The sequence below is a fragment of the Malaya genurostris genome, chromosome 2 (assembly GCF_030247185.1).
Source record: "Malaya genurostris strain Urasoe2022 chromosome 2, Malgen_1.1, whole genome shotgun sequence".
Classification (NCBI taxonomy): domain Eukaryota; kingdom Metazoa; phylum Arthropoda; class Insecta; order Diptera; family Culicidae; genus Malaya; species Malaya genurostris.
In genome coordinates, this window is record NC_080571.1 from 172,246,211 (window position 1) to 172,264,471 (window position 18,261).

General features: G+C 37.6%; 1 protein-coding gene across 11 annotated transcripts in view; it reads left to right on the forward strand.

The window, feature by feature from the left end:
* LOC131427388 (calcineurin-binding protein cabin-1-like) overlaps positions 1-18,261 on the forward strand; it is a 1,620,795-nt gene that overhangs the window by 1,172,472 nt on the left and 430,062 nt on the right. Inside the window, exon 19 of one of the 11 annotated variants that reach the window (XM_058590542.1) lies at positions 3,783-4,007. The exons of the other annotated variants lie outside the window; for them this stretch is intronic. Coding sequence (XP_058446525.1) covers positions 3,783-3,842 — 60 coding nt within the window. The 3' untranslated portion in view covers positions 3,843-4,007. Of the gene's footprint in view, positions 1-3,782; positions 4,008-18,261 lie in introns of those variants that run through there. 11 annotated transcript variants of the gene reach the window in all.

The window sequence follows — 18,261 nt, forward strand, 5'->3', positions numbered from 1 at the left end:
CAACTTCGTTAAAGGCTACACAAAATGTATACCGAACAAAAAACGAGCTAAACACTAAAGAAGCGTTTGTCGAGACTATAACCCCAGCTAGACCATTCGATCGACACGATTGGACCAATCACGAAATCTGCTAGTGGAAATCGATACGCATTGAATGCATAATGTTGGTAATAGTTGTATCTAAGACACTTGCAAAAGAATTTGTCGAAAGTTGCATTCTTGTACACGGATGTCCTTTAAAAATTAAATCAGACATGGGAACAAAATACAAGAATGAAACATTCAAAAATGTATATAAATGTATATCCATAGAACAAAAATTCTCAACGGCTTACTATCCTGAAACTATAGGTAGCCTAGAAAGAAACCATCGCTGTTACAAAGAAACCATCGCTGCCAAATTGTAAATGAACAACACGATAACTGGGGTACATGGGAGCCATAATACGTTTTCAGTTACAATACGACCCCACATTCAACACACCAATACACACCTTTCGAGCTCACATTTGGCAAATATACCACAATCCATTCAGAAATTAATTAACTTAGATCTATTATACAGAACTTAAATTTAAGATAAAATCCACGAATTACTAGAAAAAAGAATTAAAAGTACACTAAAGTCTCTTTTTACACGGTGGTTACGTACCGCGTTAAAAAAATCCGTGTAAAATAAAACCGTGTTAATTGCAGAAACCGTGCAAAAAAAACCGCGTGGAAAGTTTGGCGTAATAATTCCAAAAACCATAGATTTGATTATTTGTTTGTTTTGTTTTTGATAATATGTAACTGTTACTTCATAATTAAAACTACGAAGTTGTGAAAAGGGTCTAATCATCCTTGAAAAAACTCATAAGATGACAAGTTTTTTTTATATCATTTATTTTACCCCGGATAATAAGTTAAAATTAGAACACTTAGTAGACGCGTTGTCTGGTAAGCAAGTTAATCTGAATGCTCATGCCTTTTATATAATGCATTACGAGTTTTAAAAAAAATCAATAATACGTTGGTACAAATTAGAACGTTTGACTGAAGAAGTGCTGGTAATACCCCTCATATATACTTTCACTACAAATAAAGCTTGAGAAAAAGTTCTTTTCAACTTCGAAGGTGCGATGTGTAGTAAACACTAACGATTCTAATACTCTTTTTCAACTAAACTTAGTGGGAAGACATAGATATTGGAAGAGGATCGCACCGACAGAATTTAAGTAGAAGAATTTATAGAGACGAATATGGATCAAATTAGAAAAGCCATTACTATGTGTCATGCTGAAGCAACTCATTTCATCGGCGTAAATTTTTTAAAATATTTTTCGAAAAAAATGACAGAGTGCTTTTTAAACTCTCATCAGAAACCGTGTTAATTGCGGAAACCGCATAAATAAAAACCGTGTTAATTCCGGAATCCGTGTAAAAAAACCGTACATAAACACCCATTCGAAAAAAAACCGTTAAAAAAGAGACCTTATACATAAGCAAAAAATACAGACAAAATCTATTAGTAAATCTGAAGGAGAAACAGTTTGGTTAAAACAATAAACTAGACGAGAACTTGACCAAATATATTCTGGGCCCTTTGATATTCACGAAATACAACACCCCAACGCACAGTGGTCCCAATCATGTCAAAACACGCGTTTTTTTATTTGTGCTTCAGGGGTTGATTTTGGATTTTTCATGTCTTTAGAAGAATTTCTGTTTGATATGGTCCGCTTCTTTTAGTATACTCAAAATTGTCTTTAATCCACCTACAAGTGAGTTAAAAAATTATTTTGCCCACAATACGAAATAGAGCATTTATGTCTTCAGAAAAGTTGTAGATTTTGGTTAAACGAGAAAATATGTCGAAGACATGAACACTTTAAAATGCAGTGGTGTCGAGATATGATGTATTGTTTATTAGAGACCCCAAAAATCGAGTTTTCCATCATAACTTTTTTCAATGAATTTTTCGAATTTTCAAATGTTCAACAATTATATTTTTTTGTCAAAGGTTACATATTTTTAAGTTCACAAACTAAAATGTTTTTGAACAATTCAACTTCAAAATACTACATATTCAAGTATCAATATCTCGAAAATGTGGAAATATGTGGAATCAATTGCAACAAAATTCGAAAGTATGATCACAACACTATTAGAAAAATTATTAGTCACAACTTTAATTCTAACATTCTCCAATATACCCTAACATACAATATTCATTAACCTTGCACCCTAAATTCAATATTGATCAAAGTCAGTGAGAAAATAGTAGAAGACGCAAATCAAATAAACATTTTTACACAAAGTACTGAAACATAAAAGAACGGAGAGTTCGCCTAATACAGTGTTCCCTAAAATCAAAAATGATATACAAACAGCTTAACAGAATATTTAATTGAAGAAAACATTGGAAACTTCGTCTATCTTTAGGATTTTTTTTTACTTCTCTCTGATATGTTCAACTGCTCCTATTTATTAATATTGAATTTAGGGTGAAAGGTTAATGAATATTGTATGTTAGGGTGCTAAATATATATTGGAGAATGTTAGAACATGCTTTTCTTCAAAGTGTGTTTCATATAAATTTAAGCGAATTTAAGTTGTAACTAATAATTTTTCTAATACTGTTGTGATCATACTTTCAAATTTTGTTGAAATTGGTTCCACATATTACCACATTTTCGAGATATTGATACTTGAATATGTAGTATTTTAAAGTTGAATTGTTCAAAAACATTTTAGTTTGTTAACTTAATAATATGTAACCTTTGACAGAAATATATATTTTGATAATAGAATATAATTGTAGAACATTTGAAAATTCGAAAAAATCTTTGAAAAAGTTATGATGGAAAACTTGTTTTTGGGGGTCTCTAATAAACAATGCATTATATCTCAACACCAATGCATTTTGAAGTGTTCATGTCTTCGACATATTTTCTTGTTTAAACATGATCTACAACTTTTCTGAAGACATAAATGCTCTTTTTCGAATTGTGGGTACAATAATTTTTTTAACTCACTTGTAGGTGGATTAAAGACAATTTTGAGTATACTAAAGAAAGCGGACCATATAAAACAGCAATTCTTCTGAAGACATCAAAAATCAAAAATCAACCCCTGAAGCACAAATAGAAAAACGTGTGTTTTGATATGATTGGGACCACTGTGCAACGTTATGATTAACACTTAAACGCTCGGGTTGGGATTTTCATCGATTTTTTTTCAAAAATTTGTTACTACTGAATAAATTGACCGATCTTGATGCATTTGGTGTCAGAAAAACCGGGTATTCTTTAATTTCATTCTGCCATAATCGGTGTTGATATGGTCCAAAAACACCGGTGTTATTCCAGATCGCCTTGGGGTAAGTCGGTTTTGCCATTGGGGGTATTCTATCTAAAAAACTAAAAATTTATATGGGAACAGTTCTGGAACAATCTGAAATGTGCAAGATTTACTAAAGCGCATCAATTTGAATAAACTAATCATTTGGCCAAACATCCCAGAGGGTACTGGAACTGGTTATAAAACTTCTGAAAGACTTTTTTGAAAAGACGCAATTTCAGACCATGGTTAATTTTCATAGGAGAAGACTTATTACTCATGGTTTCATGAGAAGTTTAAATGATTGGTTTCATGATTTTCTAATCTTAACAGCGGTAATGGAATTTTTCCGTGTATGTACGAAACCTTCGTAATTGTAACAATACTTACTAAAACAAAGTCTGTAAGGAACACTTGAAACTACAAATAAATTGATTTAAAAAACCTTTATTTTCTTTTAGGGGAATGGTGTAACATGTGGACACCACATGTCATCAAGCTTAATGTCCCCGCGTATTTAGACACGTAATGGATTCATGTGCACAAATCAGCTCGGTGACTTCAAGCGATGAAACAAACAATTATATCACGTTATAACATCAATAACCCGACCGCGCACCTGACACATTTGGCCTTGAATTAATGCCCGGGCTCTCTTGACTCTCTCGATTAAACTTCTATTCAAGTGTCTCCCGTAGGAGTTAAGAAAACGGTTAATAAAACAGTCTTAATTAAAACGCGAGTTGATCAATAACATATCACAATACTTACCTTACCTAACAGCTACACAAGTAGCAATCCACAACTAGCTCTGATGCGTAGTAGCTACTTCTAGCTACTAGTTGAAAATAAGTTTATTTGACTCCAATATTAGCAACCTGTAACTAGTCCGATACCACTTAGTCCAACTATGTTGCAACAAGAGCACGAATATGTTTTTTATGTTATGCTGGTTGAAACAAGGTGACGGCAGTGTTTCTTCATAACATAAACATTGAACTAGCTATCATTTGTAAGTTACCGTTACTTGATTCTAACATATCTTTAATCACCCCTATGGTTTTAGCTACTAGTTGAAAAAAGGTTGCGAAACCATTATAAATACGTAAGCGTATATGTAAATCGTTACGGTTAATTAATGTAGCAATAACTGAAATATTATAAGATTATAACATACAATTTCTGCATTGATTCAGATAGCTATCGGGAGGTTTTCCCAATGTAATGATAACGGAAGTGCAACCTAAAAAACTTTTGTTGGCTTGAATATGGCGATCACACTATGGAGTCGCAAGAAGTGTATAAAATATAAATAAAATCATGATATTACTTTTTTTAAAACTACTTTTTGACGAAAATAATGAAAGGCAGAACAGTCCTTTTTGTTCTATGCACTATTCTGAACTCGAAGAAAACAATATAGAGATTAAACATCGATTGTGATATTACAATTACCATGATATATGAATTTAACATAATGAGAAATCACTCTACTTCGATTAATTTTGAGCATTCTGAACATATGGGTTTTTCATTGTTTATTGTTCATATCTTCATAAAGAGATTTTGATTGAAGGCGCATAAAAAACAGTTAATTAAAATTGAATTTCGCTCGATAGTTTTGAAATCGTTGTGAAAATTATACCTAGTATCAAATTTGTAATTTCAAATACTATACTGTCTTTTTTATTGTTTATAGAAAAACATTATGGATTCATTCAATGTTTATAATGTTGATGGCAGTTTCAACTAGTTTACTTAAAAATAAGTTATTTTCAAGTTATGGAAAATATGTTATTTCAGTATGGCATTACAACGTAACGACAACTTATTTTTAACCGACATAGAAACTAGTAGAAACTGCGCTTTTTGAGTCACGTAAGTGGTTAGATGTTAGTTACAACAACTCAAATTTCTGGTTGCAAACTAGTCACAAATAAGCTAGTCCTGTGGTGTCCTTTGCTATATCAAGCATACGTCTCCACATAACTCGGTATATGGCTGCTTGTCGCCAGCCATTCAAGGCACGGATGCTTCTGACATCACCCTCCACTTGATCGATCCACCTTGCCCGCTGCGCTCCTCTTCTTCTTGTACCAGTCGGATTAGATTCTAGAACCATTTTCACTGGGCTGTCGTCCGACATTCTTATGACATGCCCAGCCCATCGTAGACGTCCGATTTTAGCTGTCCGTTTAGTCGATGGGTGGTTCTCCTAGCAGCTGTTGCAATTCGTGATTCAAACGCCGTCTCCACGTTCCATCTTTCATCTGCACCCCGCCATAGATGGTCCTCAGTACCTTTCTTTCGAAAACACTACGGACTGTCGGAAGATCGTGCCACTCGTGTCGATCCTCGCTCTTCGAATCCGACCTTCCAGGGCAATATTGAACAAGATATAAGAGAGTCCATCACCTTGACGAAGCCCTCTCCGAGATTAGAAGGGACTCGATCGATTGTGTCATATACCGCTTTGAAGTCAATGAATAGGTGATGCGGTGACGACACTATGTGATCCGTAGTGGCGCGGGCTCCAGTAAGTCCCGCTTGGTACGGCCCTACGAATTCCTTAGCTATTGGTGATAGACGACGGCAAAGGATTTTTGAGCAATGTGATTGCGCGGTAATTGCAACAATCTAGCTTGTCGCCCTTTTTGTAGTCGCGACATACCATTCCATCCATTGATTCCTGTGGTAGAGCCTCCTCCTCCCAAATCTTAGAAATCATCCAATGCTGCGCTCTAGCCAGTGCCTCTCCTCCATGTATGAGCAGCTTACCTTGCAACTGGTCATTGCCCGTGACTTTGTTGTTCCTCAGCTTGTCGATCTCCTCACTTATCTCCGACATATTAGGGGCTGGGAATCTGTCGTCGGCTGAGCGTGCACCCAGATTGATTCCTGTTCCGTTCTCTGTATCTTGTGCTTCGCCATTCAGATGCTCGTCATAGTACTGCTTCCACCTGTCAACCACCTCACGTTCGTTCCTGAAAAGTTTACCACTGATATATCTACACATTTCGGCCTGTGACGTGTAGCCTCTACGTGAGCGGTTCACCTTCTCATAGTACTTTCGTGTGTCATTTGCGCGGTACAGCTGTTCCATCGCTTCGCGATCTTGGTCTTCCTGGTGGCGCTTTTTCCCGGAAAACCGTTTTCTGTCTGTTCCGCGCCTGTCTGTATGGTTTCTCGTTCGCTCTCGTGCGGTGTTGCTTCATCCTCGCCCGTGCTGCATTCTTCTCTTCGACCAACTGCTGCCATTCGCCGCCAAACCAGTCATTTTCTCGATTTGATAACCTCGTACCTAGAACGGTTGCAGTAGTGTTACTCATGGCGGACCTTATGTTCCTCCAGCAGTTTTCAAGAGTCGCCGCGCCAAGCTGCTCTTCCGTTGGTAGCACTAGCTTCAGTTGTTGCGCGTATTCCTCTGCAGTACGAACGCTTTATAGCTGCTCGAAATTGAGTCCCGGCGTTCCTGTGCGACGAGTGTTGTGTTTTGATAGTTTTTAGCGCATACAAACCGCGACAAGGTAGTGGTTAGAATAAATGTTGGCACCGCGATAAGTGCGGACATTAATGACGTCGGAGAAGAATCGCCCGTCGATGAGAACGTGGTCGATTTGATTTTCCGTATGTTGATCAGGTGATCTCCAGGTGGCTTAGTGGATATCTTTGCGGGGGAAGAAGGTGCTTCAAACTACCATTCCTCGGGAGGCTGCAAAGTTTACGCATCGTTGACCGTTGTCGTTGTTACCGCGCGCAGGCTCTCCAGCCCGATTACGGGCCTGTACATTGCCTCCCGGCCTACCTGAGCATTCATATCGCCGATGACGAGGTTTACATCCCGCCTTAGACAGCTGTCACCGGGTCTCGTCTCATGTGGGCAGTGCACGTTGATGATGCTTTAGTTGAAGAAACGGCCCTTGATCTTCAATACGCACATTCTATCACTGATTGGTTGCCACCCAATCACGCGCTGGCGCATCTTGCCCAACACTACGAATCCCGTTCCTAGAACGTTGGTTGTGCCACAGCTCTGGTAGAAGGTAGCCGCTCGATGCCCACTTTTCCACACCTTCTGTCCCGTCCAACAAAGTTCCTGCAGTGCTACGACATCGAAGCCGCGGATTTTAAGCTCATCATGCAGCATTCGGTCGTATCCTGGGAAGCCAAGCGATTTGCAGTTCCATGTGCCAAGCTTCCAATCGTAGTCCTTTGTTCGTTGCGTAGGTCTTTGCCGATTACTCCGAGTCGTATTTCCTTCTTGATCGTTCGCAACATATGTTTTCCGGGCGGTTTGTTAGGCCTGCACCAACCTCCTGTCTCGCCGGAGGGCCATCGTGTCAGCACTGTTTAGAGTCCCACACTGACACAAGGACGGTAATCAGCCGCTCCTAACATGGAGAGCAGACACTGTTTCGAGCCGCCCCAACATGGGGAACAGACGCTCGGATAGGCTCGCTCTCTGTAAAGAGAGGGCAAAACCCCCCGTTACCCGATCTTTCCTATGGTTGCTCGTACCCGTAGTTATATTATATTATATTATATTATATTATATTATTTTATATTATATTATATTATATTATATTATATTATATTATATTATATTATATTATATTATATTATATTATATTATATTATATTATATTATATTATATTATATTATATTATATTATGTTATATTATATTATATTATATTATACTAGCTGACCCGCCGAACTTCGTCTCGCCCAAATTTGTTCAAATTTATGTTTGCGGACGATAGAATAATCAAACGACTATGTGGTTAACGCTTCTTTCCATTATTCTACGGAGTACTTAACCTAAAATCAACGAAATGTGACACACATTCGCTTTGGCAAAAAAAAATATCATCAAAAATCATATGAAAATTTGCAATACTACGCAAAAAGGAAGCGAATGCACAGATTGTCATCTCATTCTCTGAGTTAATGCATTGAATAGAGAACCCTCTCTAATGGTTTCGACATGATGAATATGGTGCGACGTTTGCTCTTTCAGATATGATTTATGCAATCCGTTATTTAAATAGATAAAAAGATCAGCATTTAGTGTTGAATTAGAATTTTGTATCGAAAAAATAAACAAAATGTTGAAGAGCTTCTTTTCTATAGTTGCTCGCTCATTCGATACAGTTGGAAATATTTGCAATTCGTAGTAACCCAAGTAACCAAAAGTTTGTAAAAAAGAAAAATGATTTGGCTTAAGTAGCATACAAATCCAATGAATACCATTATAAACAGCCCATCTTTAAGGAATTGTTCACACTTGAACGTTCACCCGACGCAACAGAACAAACTTTGAAGCAGCTTTTTGTTCAGCAGCAAGCAAAGTTCACTTAGAACTTTTTCGGTACGTTCAAGTTACCAAAAAATGCCATGAATTAAAGTAGTAGGAAAATGAATATTTTTCAGATACTGTGGAACATTTGGTAAGTTGGAGAGACTTCGCTTCAATTTTGTTTCGATATTGATCTCACCAAATTGACAGTATGTAAAATTGCCCTCGGCATCTTATAGCTTAACGCAATGTGCCTTAAAATATGTTATTAAATAAAAAAAAAAACAGTATGTAAAATATAAAATGCCAGTCTCAATACATTATGGAAATCAATCTCATCCCATGAGTCAATGCACTCAACATAGATCCTTATCTTATGGTTTCGACATAATGGATATAAGGTGCCACGTTTTCTGTTTCAGATGTGACTCTTGATTCCAATTATCGATAAAAATGATCACTAATCAGAATTTTGTATAGATAAACTTAACACAATGTTGAAGAGTTTCTTTTCTAGAGTTGTTCATTCGATAGAGTAGGATATATTTACAATTTGTAAATATATCCTATATCCTATCTGTGAAACTTTTGATTGCTTGGAAATTTTAATTTGATACTGATCTTACCAGTGTGAACATTCTTCATAGAACATGAAACCTAGAATGGCAGTTTCAATCCATTATGGTAATCATCTTGAACATTGATATCTAATTGCCACTTATATTGTGCGCTTAGTATAATCTAAATCATTAGAAAACAAAATGCAAGGAAAATCTCTTAGTTTGACCTCAGCGCTTCTACAGCACAATACTTTCATTGATTTATTGAAAAAATTCTGACCAATGCTATCATCTGACTTCATTCAACATAATTCATTAACTGGTAAATGATACCTGAACTTATTCTTCTGGTTAAAACCGGGCTAAAATAAACAACTAACTAACTAACTTCTTCTCCTGCCCACAGCGGTTTTCTAGAACAGTCATATGCATTCCGTCATTGAGTCATTTGTCAGTCAGCAACAATTTTGATACCCAATTAAGCACGTGGTTCGAATCGCGTCGATCAAGTATGCATGTGAAATCTCCATACAAAACAACTCGTTTCGCGCCAAAAGATTCTTTCAACGATCTAGTATTCCTTTCTTTCGACGGCCAAACACTTATGCAACTCGTTGCGCGCCAAACATCAATTGTAGATCTAGCAATCATTGGCGACTTTTTCAGTGGAAAATTCCATTGTCCATACAAAATAACTTTATTGGTTTTTCCCACTTTTCCGGTAAGTTTTCCAAATTTTTTTGATGTACGAACCCGGTGGGGGTAAAAACTGATCAAACAAAAAAAAAGCATCTCAATCCGTCCATCCGTTCTTACGTGATGCGATTACAAAGAATGATCTCTGCATTTTTATATATATAGATTATACTATATTATATTATACTAGCTGACCCATCGAACTTCGTCTCGCCTGAAATTATTTTTTTTTAATTTATGTTTTCGGACAGCAGAGTTGTGAAACGATAATGTTTCTTTCCATTATTTTACTGATTACTTGGCTTACAATAAACGAATTACGACAAATTCATATTCAACACATTAACTTCAGCCCGAAGAAGAAATATCATCAAGAATTATTGTGGAATTATATTCAATGCTTTTGTTTAGCAAAACCTAAACAAATGCACCGATTGCCATCTCATCCTTCGAGTCAGTGTATTGAACAGAGATTGTAGATCTATCTCAAACTAAAGGTTTGACATATGGGATGATGGATTGAATTGAATCATATCCGACTGGTCGTAGTACGACCTTGAAAATTGGCGACTGCGTTACTCCATCATTCATCGTGAGCTCTGGCGTTCCTCAGGGAAGCCATCTAGGACCATTCATATTTCTGCTATCATTCGACGACGATTTCAAGCTGTTTCATCTCATCAAAGATCTGAAAGACTCAAATTTCTTACAATCACAGTTGGATGTATTTTCTAACTGGTGCAACGTCAACAGAATGGTTATGAATGCCTCTAAATGCTCCGTTATCTCCTTCTCTCGCAAACGAACCACGACCATGTATGATTACACTATTTCGCAAGCTGTACTAAAACGGGAGACATCAATTAAGGATCTAGGAGTGTTATTGGATTCAAAACTTAGTTTCAAAGATCACATAGAATATACCCTCTCTAAGACATTAAAGATGCGTGCTGGAACTAATTATGGCCTTAATGAACCGTTTTCGAGTATGTTTCGCGTATTCAATACTTGCTCTGATGAATTTGATTTCAATTTATCTCGTAACCCGTTTTCTTCGAATCTTCTCCCGCTAGTTTTATTAAAGTAATTGGACGATATCAATAGTTGTTATGTATCATGTGGACAAATGTTATCTGTTGATACAAAAGATGGGAATGTTTTATGCCTGCTGGAGAAGGAGAATAAAAATCTCAGCTCCAGCGGGCTTTTCCCTTGCTCCTAAATAAACAAATAAACAGATGGATGGAAAAGAGATGACCATGATGAATACTTTAAATTTTCAAAAATTTAATAGCAAATCCTTAGGGATTATCGAAAGTGATAAATTGGTTTTGAACGGTTATCCATAACCTGCTTCACCGCTAGTGATATTATTCTTAGTCGTGTTTGATGAATGTTCGTAGCATGATAATGACAGGATCAATTTTTGATTAACGAATTAGCGATAAAATGAAAAATTCTTGGGCATTCGAAAGTTCAAATTACCCTTTTATTAAATATTGATTCCATTAACTTTGACATGAACGCTGGATTCGTTCAAGAATTGTATCAAAAGGCTTCTCATTCGTCGAGCCACCACATCGTTTTGCTTAGTATTCAGTCCTGAGAATCAATATTCTGTTCTAGCGGAGTGAACATGAGGAGTGATTATACCAGTATTCTTCTTATCGTTAAAGCCAATGTACAAAACAGCAGATCTCACAACTAATGGTTCTCACATGCCACGATTTCTCCTTCAGATATGATATTCATGATTCGCATAAGGTAATCCGTCAAGTAATTAAAAGTTCTGAAAATGAAATGATTTGGCTTAAGCAGCTTACAAATCTGTATGAAATGTTCAAAACGACGAATGTAACAATGAGAGATTCTCTTTGTTCACTTTCTCTCTGGATTATTACGGTACTCTTAGCAATCCTTCACTCAAATTATTTACCGATAATAATAACCAAAGCTATCATCTTTGAATCTGCACTGGATAAATTACCGACAAAAAGCAGAAATGTTTCGCAATAATCGAAAGAGAAAATAAACAAAGAGAATCTCTCATTGTTACATTTGTCGTTTTAAACATTTCATAAATAAATGTCATGTATATGTGCATCCTAAGCAGACCGTTTTGAAGTAAACCACTCTTGAAAACTTACCCGAATCGGCTGATCAAATTTCAGCATGCTAAATGCCAGGAAAATATTTTCATCTGAACTCATTATTTCAGCAGCAGAATCCTATCATTGATACGTAAAAAAAATCGTTACATTATTTGATTTGTTCAACTCACGCCCACGATGGCCAACATTATTCATCTAACTACATCTACTATATGTGCATGTGCATTCCACCATAAGGTCATTTGGCAAGTAATGATTTTGATACCCTATTAGGCACGTGTTTCCAAATGACGAATCAATCATGCATGTAAAATCTCCTCACAAATCTATTCGTTGCGCGCCAAAAAATTTATTCGACGATCTAGTATTCTTTACTTCGACGGTCAAGCACTTATGCGACTCGTTGCGCGCCAAACACCTACCTATCCCTGATCTAGCAATCATTGGCGACTTTTTCAGTGGAAAATTCCATTGTCCATACAAAATAACTTTACTGGTTTTTCCCACTTTTCCGGTAAGTTTTCCTAATTTTTTTGATGTACGAACCCGGTGGGGGTAAAAACTGATCAAACAAAAAAAAAAGCATCTCAATCCGTCCATCCGTTCTTACGTGATGCGATTACAAAGAATGATCTCTGCATTTTTATATATATATAGATTATGTTATAGGGGAGACCGGGGCTAGTTGGCCGAACGGCCGTTTAGCAGTGTAGTTTAACTGAAAAAGCTATTGTGCGCAGTGGCGACATCTATAATTATTTTGGCGGAGCATTAGGTCACCCATGTATGTTGTCGTTTGTGAAGAAGACCTTTTTTTTCGGCACTGGTTAGTAAATTTCTGTTTTTTTAAGTAATACGTGTAACGTGGATCAATCTATATTTGATTTCCATAAACATTAAAATATATTTTGAACATTATAAACGGTATAATGGTATTGCAAACCTAACGCAATGTCGTCGTTGCCTAGGCTTCGGCCATGGAACCGAAAATTATCATATGGATATACAGTGTTTGAATTGCGGTAAATCGCATTCGAAAGACGTTTGTCCAATGAATGAAACGACTGATAAATTTTCATGTTCAAATTGCGATATAAATCATAAATCCAACTATTCCAGTTCGTTTTCTAACGAAAACAATTTATTATGTTAATAGCTAGATCGGCCAAGTCATGCCAAATTCAATGCCATTGGCTTCTTTAAACGAAGTCGATTTAGGCGATATAACGGAAGATGATACCTACAAGATCAACTTTGTCAAATAATCATCCGAATGCATTCGACTTCATCACTTTTTAAAGCATTTCAAATGGGATGGCAATTTGCAAATAATATTATAATAAATTTAAAATTTAACAGTGATGTTAAATAATTATTTGAATATTTTAAATTCGAATGCTCGATCTTCAAAATCGAGTGAAGATGAATTTTGGTGACAGAAACAGTCCTTAAAACAAAATTTCGTCTTCTAACGAAAACAATTTATTAATAGGTAGATCAGACAAGTCATCTTCTTCTAATGGCAGTTACACTAGCTTAACAGGTAGACATCTATCTACTGTAACATGTGACATAATAGCACTCCCTTTAGAAATAAGTTTATCTCAATCTAACCTTTGGTATACACACCTTGATCTAAATAAAGACAGTTCCTACACACATCTTACATGGTGTCAGAAGTGCATTTTATTCGTTCCGTCGAGTAACGGTGATATCTATTGTACAAGTCTACCTGGTAGAGACCAGTGAACTAAAATCAGAAGCAGAAAATGCCTTTTTTAATTTCACGCTCGCAATACACCAAATTTCGATGTTTATACTAAAATAATAGTATAGTTTCACAGCAGCGGTTTATCTCACTCCTGTAACAAAATGGCGGCATTACCAGCAGCGGGACTCAAACCACCAAAAGCGTTGGTTTTGAGTGAAAACATGTCAGCACAATGGAAATCTTGGGTAAAGCTTGCTTCATTTAGAATTGGAACAAACTTTTGCTCATATTGTGGCGCTCCTGGTGGACGGATTTGGAAGCTCTTGGTGCCCACGTGTCGGGAATTTTGTCAGCTTCACGTATGATTTGTGACATTCCGAAAATCGACTGTACTTTGTAAACAATCAACATGGCAGCCGAAAGAGGGAAAAAAAATTGTGCACAGGTATTTGGAAAATCCATTGTGGTCTGCATCTAGGCTAGCTAAACAGCTGAAATTGCCCAGAAATACCGAATGGCGCGTTATCAAACGGTATAAGAAAACATTGACGACGATTCGGAAGCCTCAACCCGATCGTCGGAGTCGAACTGACGACCGGAAATTGCGTGGTAAGATTTTGAAGACGATTAAGTGGAATCCTAATCTTTCGGACCGTGATTTGGCCAGAAAATTCGGTACTGTCCATAGTACCGTGAGGAGAACTCGACTCCGGGAAGGAATCAAGTCGTATCGAGCTAGCAAACAGCCAAATCGGACCATGAAACAGAATAGTGTGGTCAAAATTCGTGCTCGGAAACTATATGACCAGGTGCTGACCAAGTTCAACGGGTGTCTTCTGATGGACGATGAAACCTGTGTCAAGGCTGACTTCGGTCAAATGCCAGGTCAAAAATTTTACTTGGCGACGGCTCGGGGGGATGTTCCAGCCAAATTTAAATTTGTTTTTGCTGCCAAATTTGCAAGAAAATTTATGATTTGGCCGGGCATTTGCAGCTGCGGCAAAAAAACGAAAGTTTTCGTTACAAATAAGACAATGACATCGGAACTATACCAAAAAGAGTGTCTCCAAAAACGAATTTTGCTGTTCATTCGATCCCACGACCATCCTGTAATGTTTTGGCCAGATTTGGCAAGCTGTCATTACAGCAAAGCCGTTTAAGAATGGTATGCAGAGAAAGTGGTCCAGTTTGTTCCGAAAAACCTTAACCCACTCAACTGCCCCCAGTTCCGCCCTATTGAGAAATACTGGGCAATCATGAAGAGGAGGCTCAAGGCAAAGGGAAACGTTGTCAAAGACATCAATCAGATGACGACCTGGTGGAATAAGATAGCTAAAACGATGGACGAAGAAGGTGTGCGCCGCCTACTGAGCCGTGTTACAGGAAAAATTCGAGAATTCCTTCAAAACCGTGACGAATAATTTTATCCGTATTTTTTCTTAAAAGTATGAAGAAAACGCTACATTTGTATAAAAAAAGATCTTGAATACAATAATAAATAACTGAAATACAGGCAATTGTCTTTGTTCCAATTCTATTTGAAGCAAGCTTTACGACAGTTTAATTGGTTCGCAACAGCGACGCAGCTGGTGGAAAAATCAGAAGAAGTCCAATCGGCCACCTTTCTGAGTGCGATTGGTGAGGACTGCATTAGGATTTTCGACACGTTTAATTTGCGACCAGAAGAGTAGAATAAGTTAGTGCTAATAAAAGCAAAGTTTAAAGAGTACTTCATTCCAAAGTCGTGTATAACATATGAGCGTTATACATTCAATAAGATCGTTCAAAACAAAGACGAATCTTTTGATTGTTTTGTTACTAGAGTGAAGGAACAAGCTAAGAAGTTTTTCTTTAGTGTGCTACACGATTCATTGGTTAAAGACAGGATAATTATTGGCGTGAAATACTTACAATTGGTCCCCCAACTGCTAAATGACGAGTTGACCTTGCAAAAGACGACTGAATTATGTCGCAACCATGAACTAACTGCAATGCAGTCCCAGAGCGATGATAGCCGAAGAAAAAATTGACGCAGTAAAAGTGTTAAAGAAAAAATCAAACGATAACAGTGACACAGAAATAATACAGTGCGGAAGATGTGGGAGAAAACATAAGAAATTCTCCTGCCCGGCATATGGAAAGGAGTGCCGATCCTGTGGCCGCAAGGGACACTTCGCCGCACAACGTAAAATCCAAAATACCGTAAGAAAACCGACTATTCACACGATATCGGAAAAAATAACAGTGATTCAGAGGAGGAATTATTCATTGGAGCTATCGAGACCGAAGGCGAGGATTGGTACCAGACAGTGAGAGTGGGAGGCAAAACATTCTCTGCTAAGCTAGATTCTGGTGCTCATTGTAACGTACTACCGTTGGGTCTAGCAAAAAGGTTTAAATTACTTCCCTTGAAACAGTCTAATACGAAATGGTTAGTCACATTTTCAAATCACAAAATGAAAGTCTTGGGCGAGGCTGAACCTTTATGTTATATTAAAACAAGACCAAGCCGAATCTCATTCAAGAAAGTCGAGGAAACCGTCACTCCGATACTGGGGCGAAAAACGTGCATAGCGCAGCAGCTCATAGCACGAGTAAATGATGTGCAGGTCAATGACAACGATATTTACAATGGTCTGGGTTGTGTAAAAAACTACGTTTATGACATCGACTTGATCGATAACCCACAGTGGGAGATGAGACCAGCGAGACATATGCCGCATAGCATTCGTGATGCAGTAAAAAAAGAGCTTGATTCAATGGAGAAACTAGGTGTCATTGAAAGAATTCATGACCCAACACCAGTGGTAAACGCAATGGTTTTAGTAAGGCGTAACCAAAAACTAAGAATCTGCATTGATCCCTCTCAGGTAAACCAAAACCTACTGCGACGTCATCATCCATTGAGTACTATCGAAGAAATCTCTACCAGATTGTCAAAATCGAAGTATTTCACGATTCTTGATTGTACGAAGGGCTTTTGGCAGATCCCGGTAACTGATCGTACGGCAAAGTTTTTGACATTTGGAACACCCTGGGGACGATATTGCTGCAAGCGGCTTCCGTTTGGATCAGTTTCTGCTCCAGAAGTATTCCAGAAAATCATGCAAGATACTCTAGATGGACTCGATGGTGTTGAATATTCGATGGACGACATTCTCATTCATGCGGAAAGCTTATCTCAATTGAAGGATATTACAGAAAACGTCATTCGAAGACTACATGAAAAGGGTCTTAAATTGAACAAGGAGAAATGCGTATTCAATCCGTCAAAAGCTAAGTTCTTGGGTCACTTGGTATCCAAAGATGGCTTAAGTGCAGATCCAGATAAATTGGATGCAGTGCGGAGACTAAACACACCAGCGAACAAGCAAGAACTCCAACGTGCTCTAGGAATGATTACTTATCTTGCAAAATTTGTACAGAACTTGTCAAAAATTACTGAACCTTTGCGACGGTTACTGGCAAAAGATGCGGCCTGGGTCTGGGAGGTTGAACAAGAAAAGGCTTTCCAAGGTATTAAAAATTTGATGATCTCACCACCAGTTTTGGCATTCTACGACGTCAACAAACCAGTCACTTTGTCAGTCGATGCCAGTTCAAAAGCGCTAGGAGCAGTTCTAATACAAAATGAAAGGCCAGTAGCATATGCATCAAAAGCCCTTTCTGTAGCCGAAAAGAACTATCCACAAATCGAGAAGGAAGCAGCCGCTATCAGATTTGCCTGTCAAAAGTTCCATCAGTATATTTATGGAAAGGAACTTATTGTCGAAACGGACCATAAACCTTTGGAGTCAATTTTTAAAAAGCCCATGGACCGAGCTCCACCGAGATTGCGAAGAATTCGACTTGAAATTTCTCAGTACAACCCGAAGGTGGTTTACAAAAAAGGACGCGATATTCCAATCCCAGACGTTTTGAGTCGGGATGTAAAAAATCCTATACAAGAACAAAATCAGGAGGAATTGGAAGTTCACGTAATACTGCAAATGTCTAAGAAAGCTGGTTCGGAGCTAAGAGAGCACACAAAAACGGATTTAGAAATGCAGCTCCTGACGGAAACGGTACTGAATGGATGGCCTAATAGCAAAGAAGATGTCCCGCCGGTTATACGGAAATATTGGTGTTTCAGAGATGAGCTAAGTGTATATGACGGTATTCTCTTCAAATCGAATCAGGTCGTAATTCCAAACACGCTAAGAAAGAAGATGCTCGAAACAGTGCATAGTGGTCATCCAGGCGTTCAAAGTAGTATCAGAAGAGCAAAACAAATTTTATTTTGGATAAACATGAACAGAGATATTCAGCAGTTGGTCGAGGGATGTAACGTGTGTCAGCATCATCAGCGTAGTAACGTAAAGAACATTATCATTACTAAAGAAGTTCCGGACCTGCCATTTCAAACAGTTGCATCAGACTTGTTTCACTTCCGTGACGGCGATTATATTCTCATCGTGGATAGCTACTCTAACTTCTTTGATCTCAAGCGGTTGGCAGAAGCAACATCTGGAAATGTCATTCGTGAGCTAAAATCAATGGGATTCCACAAGTTCTGGAAACAGAT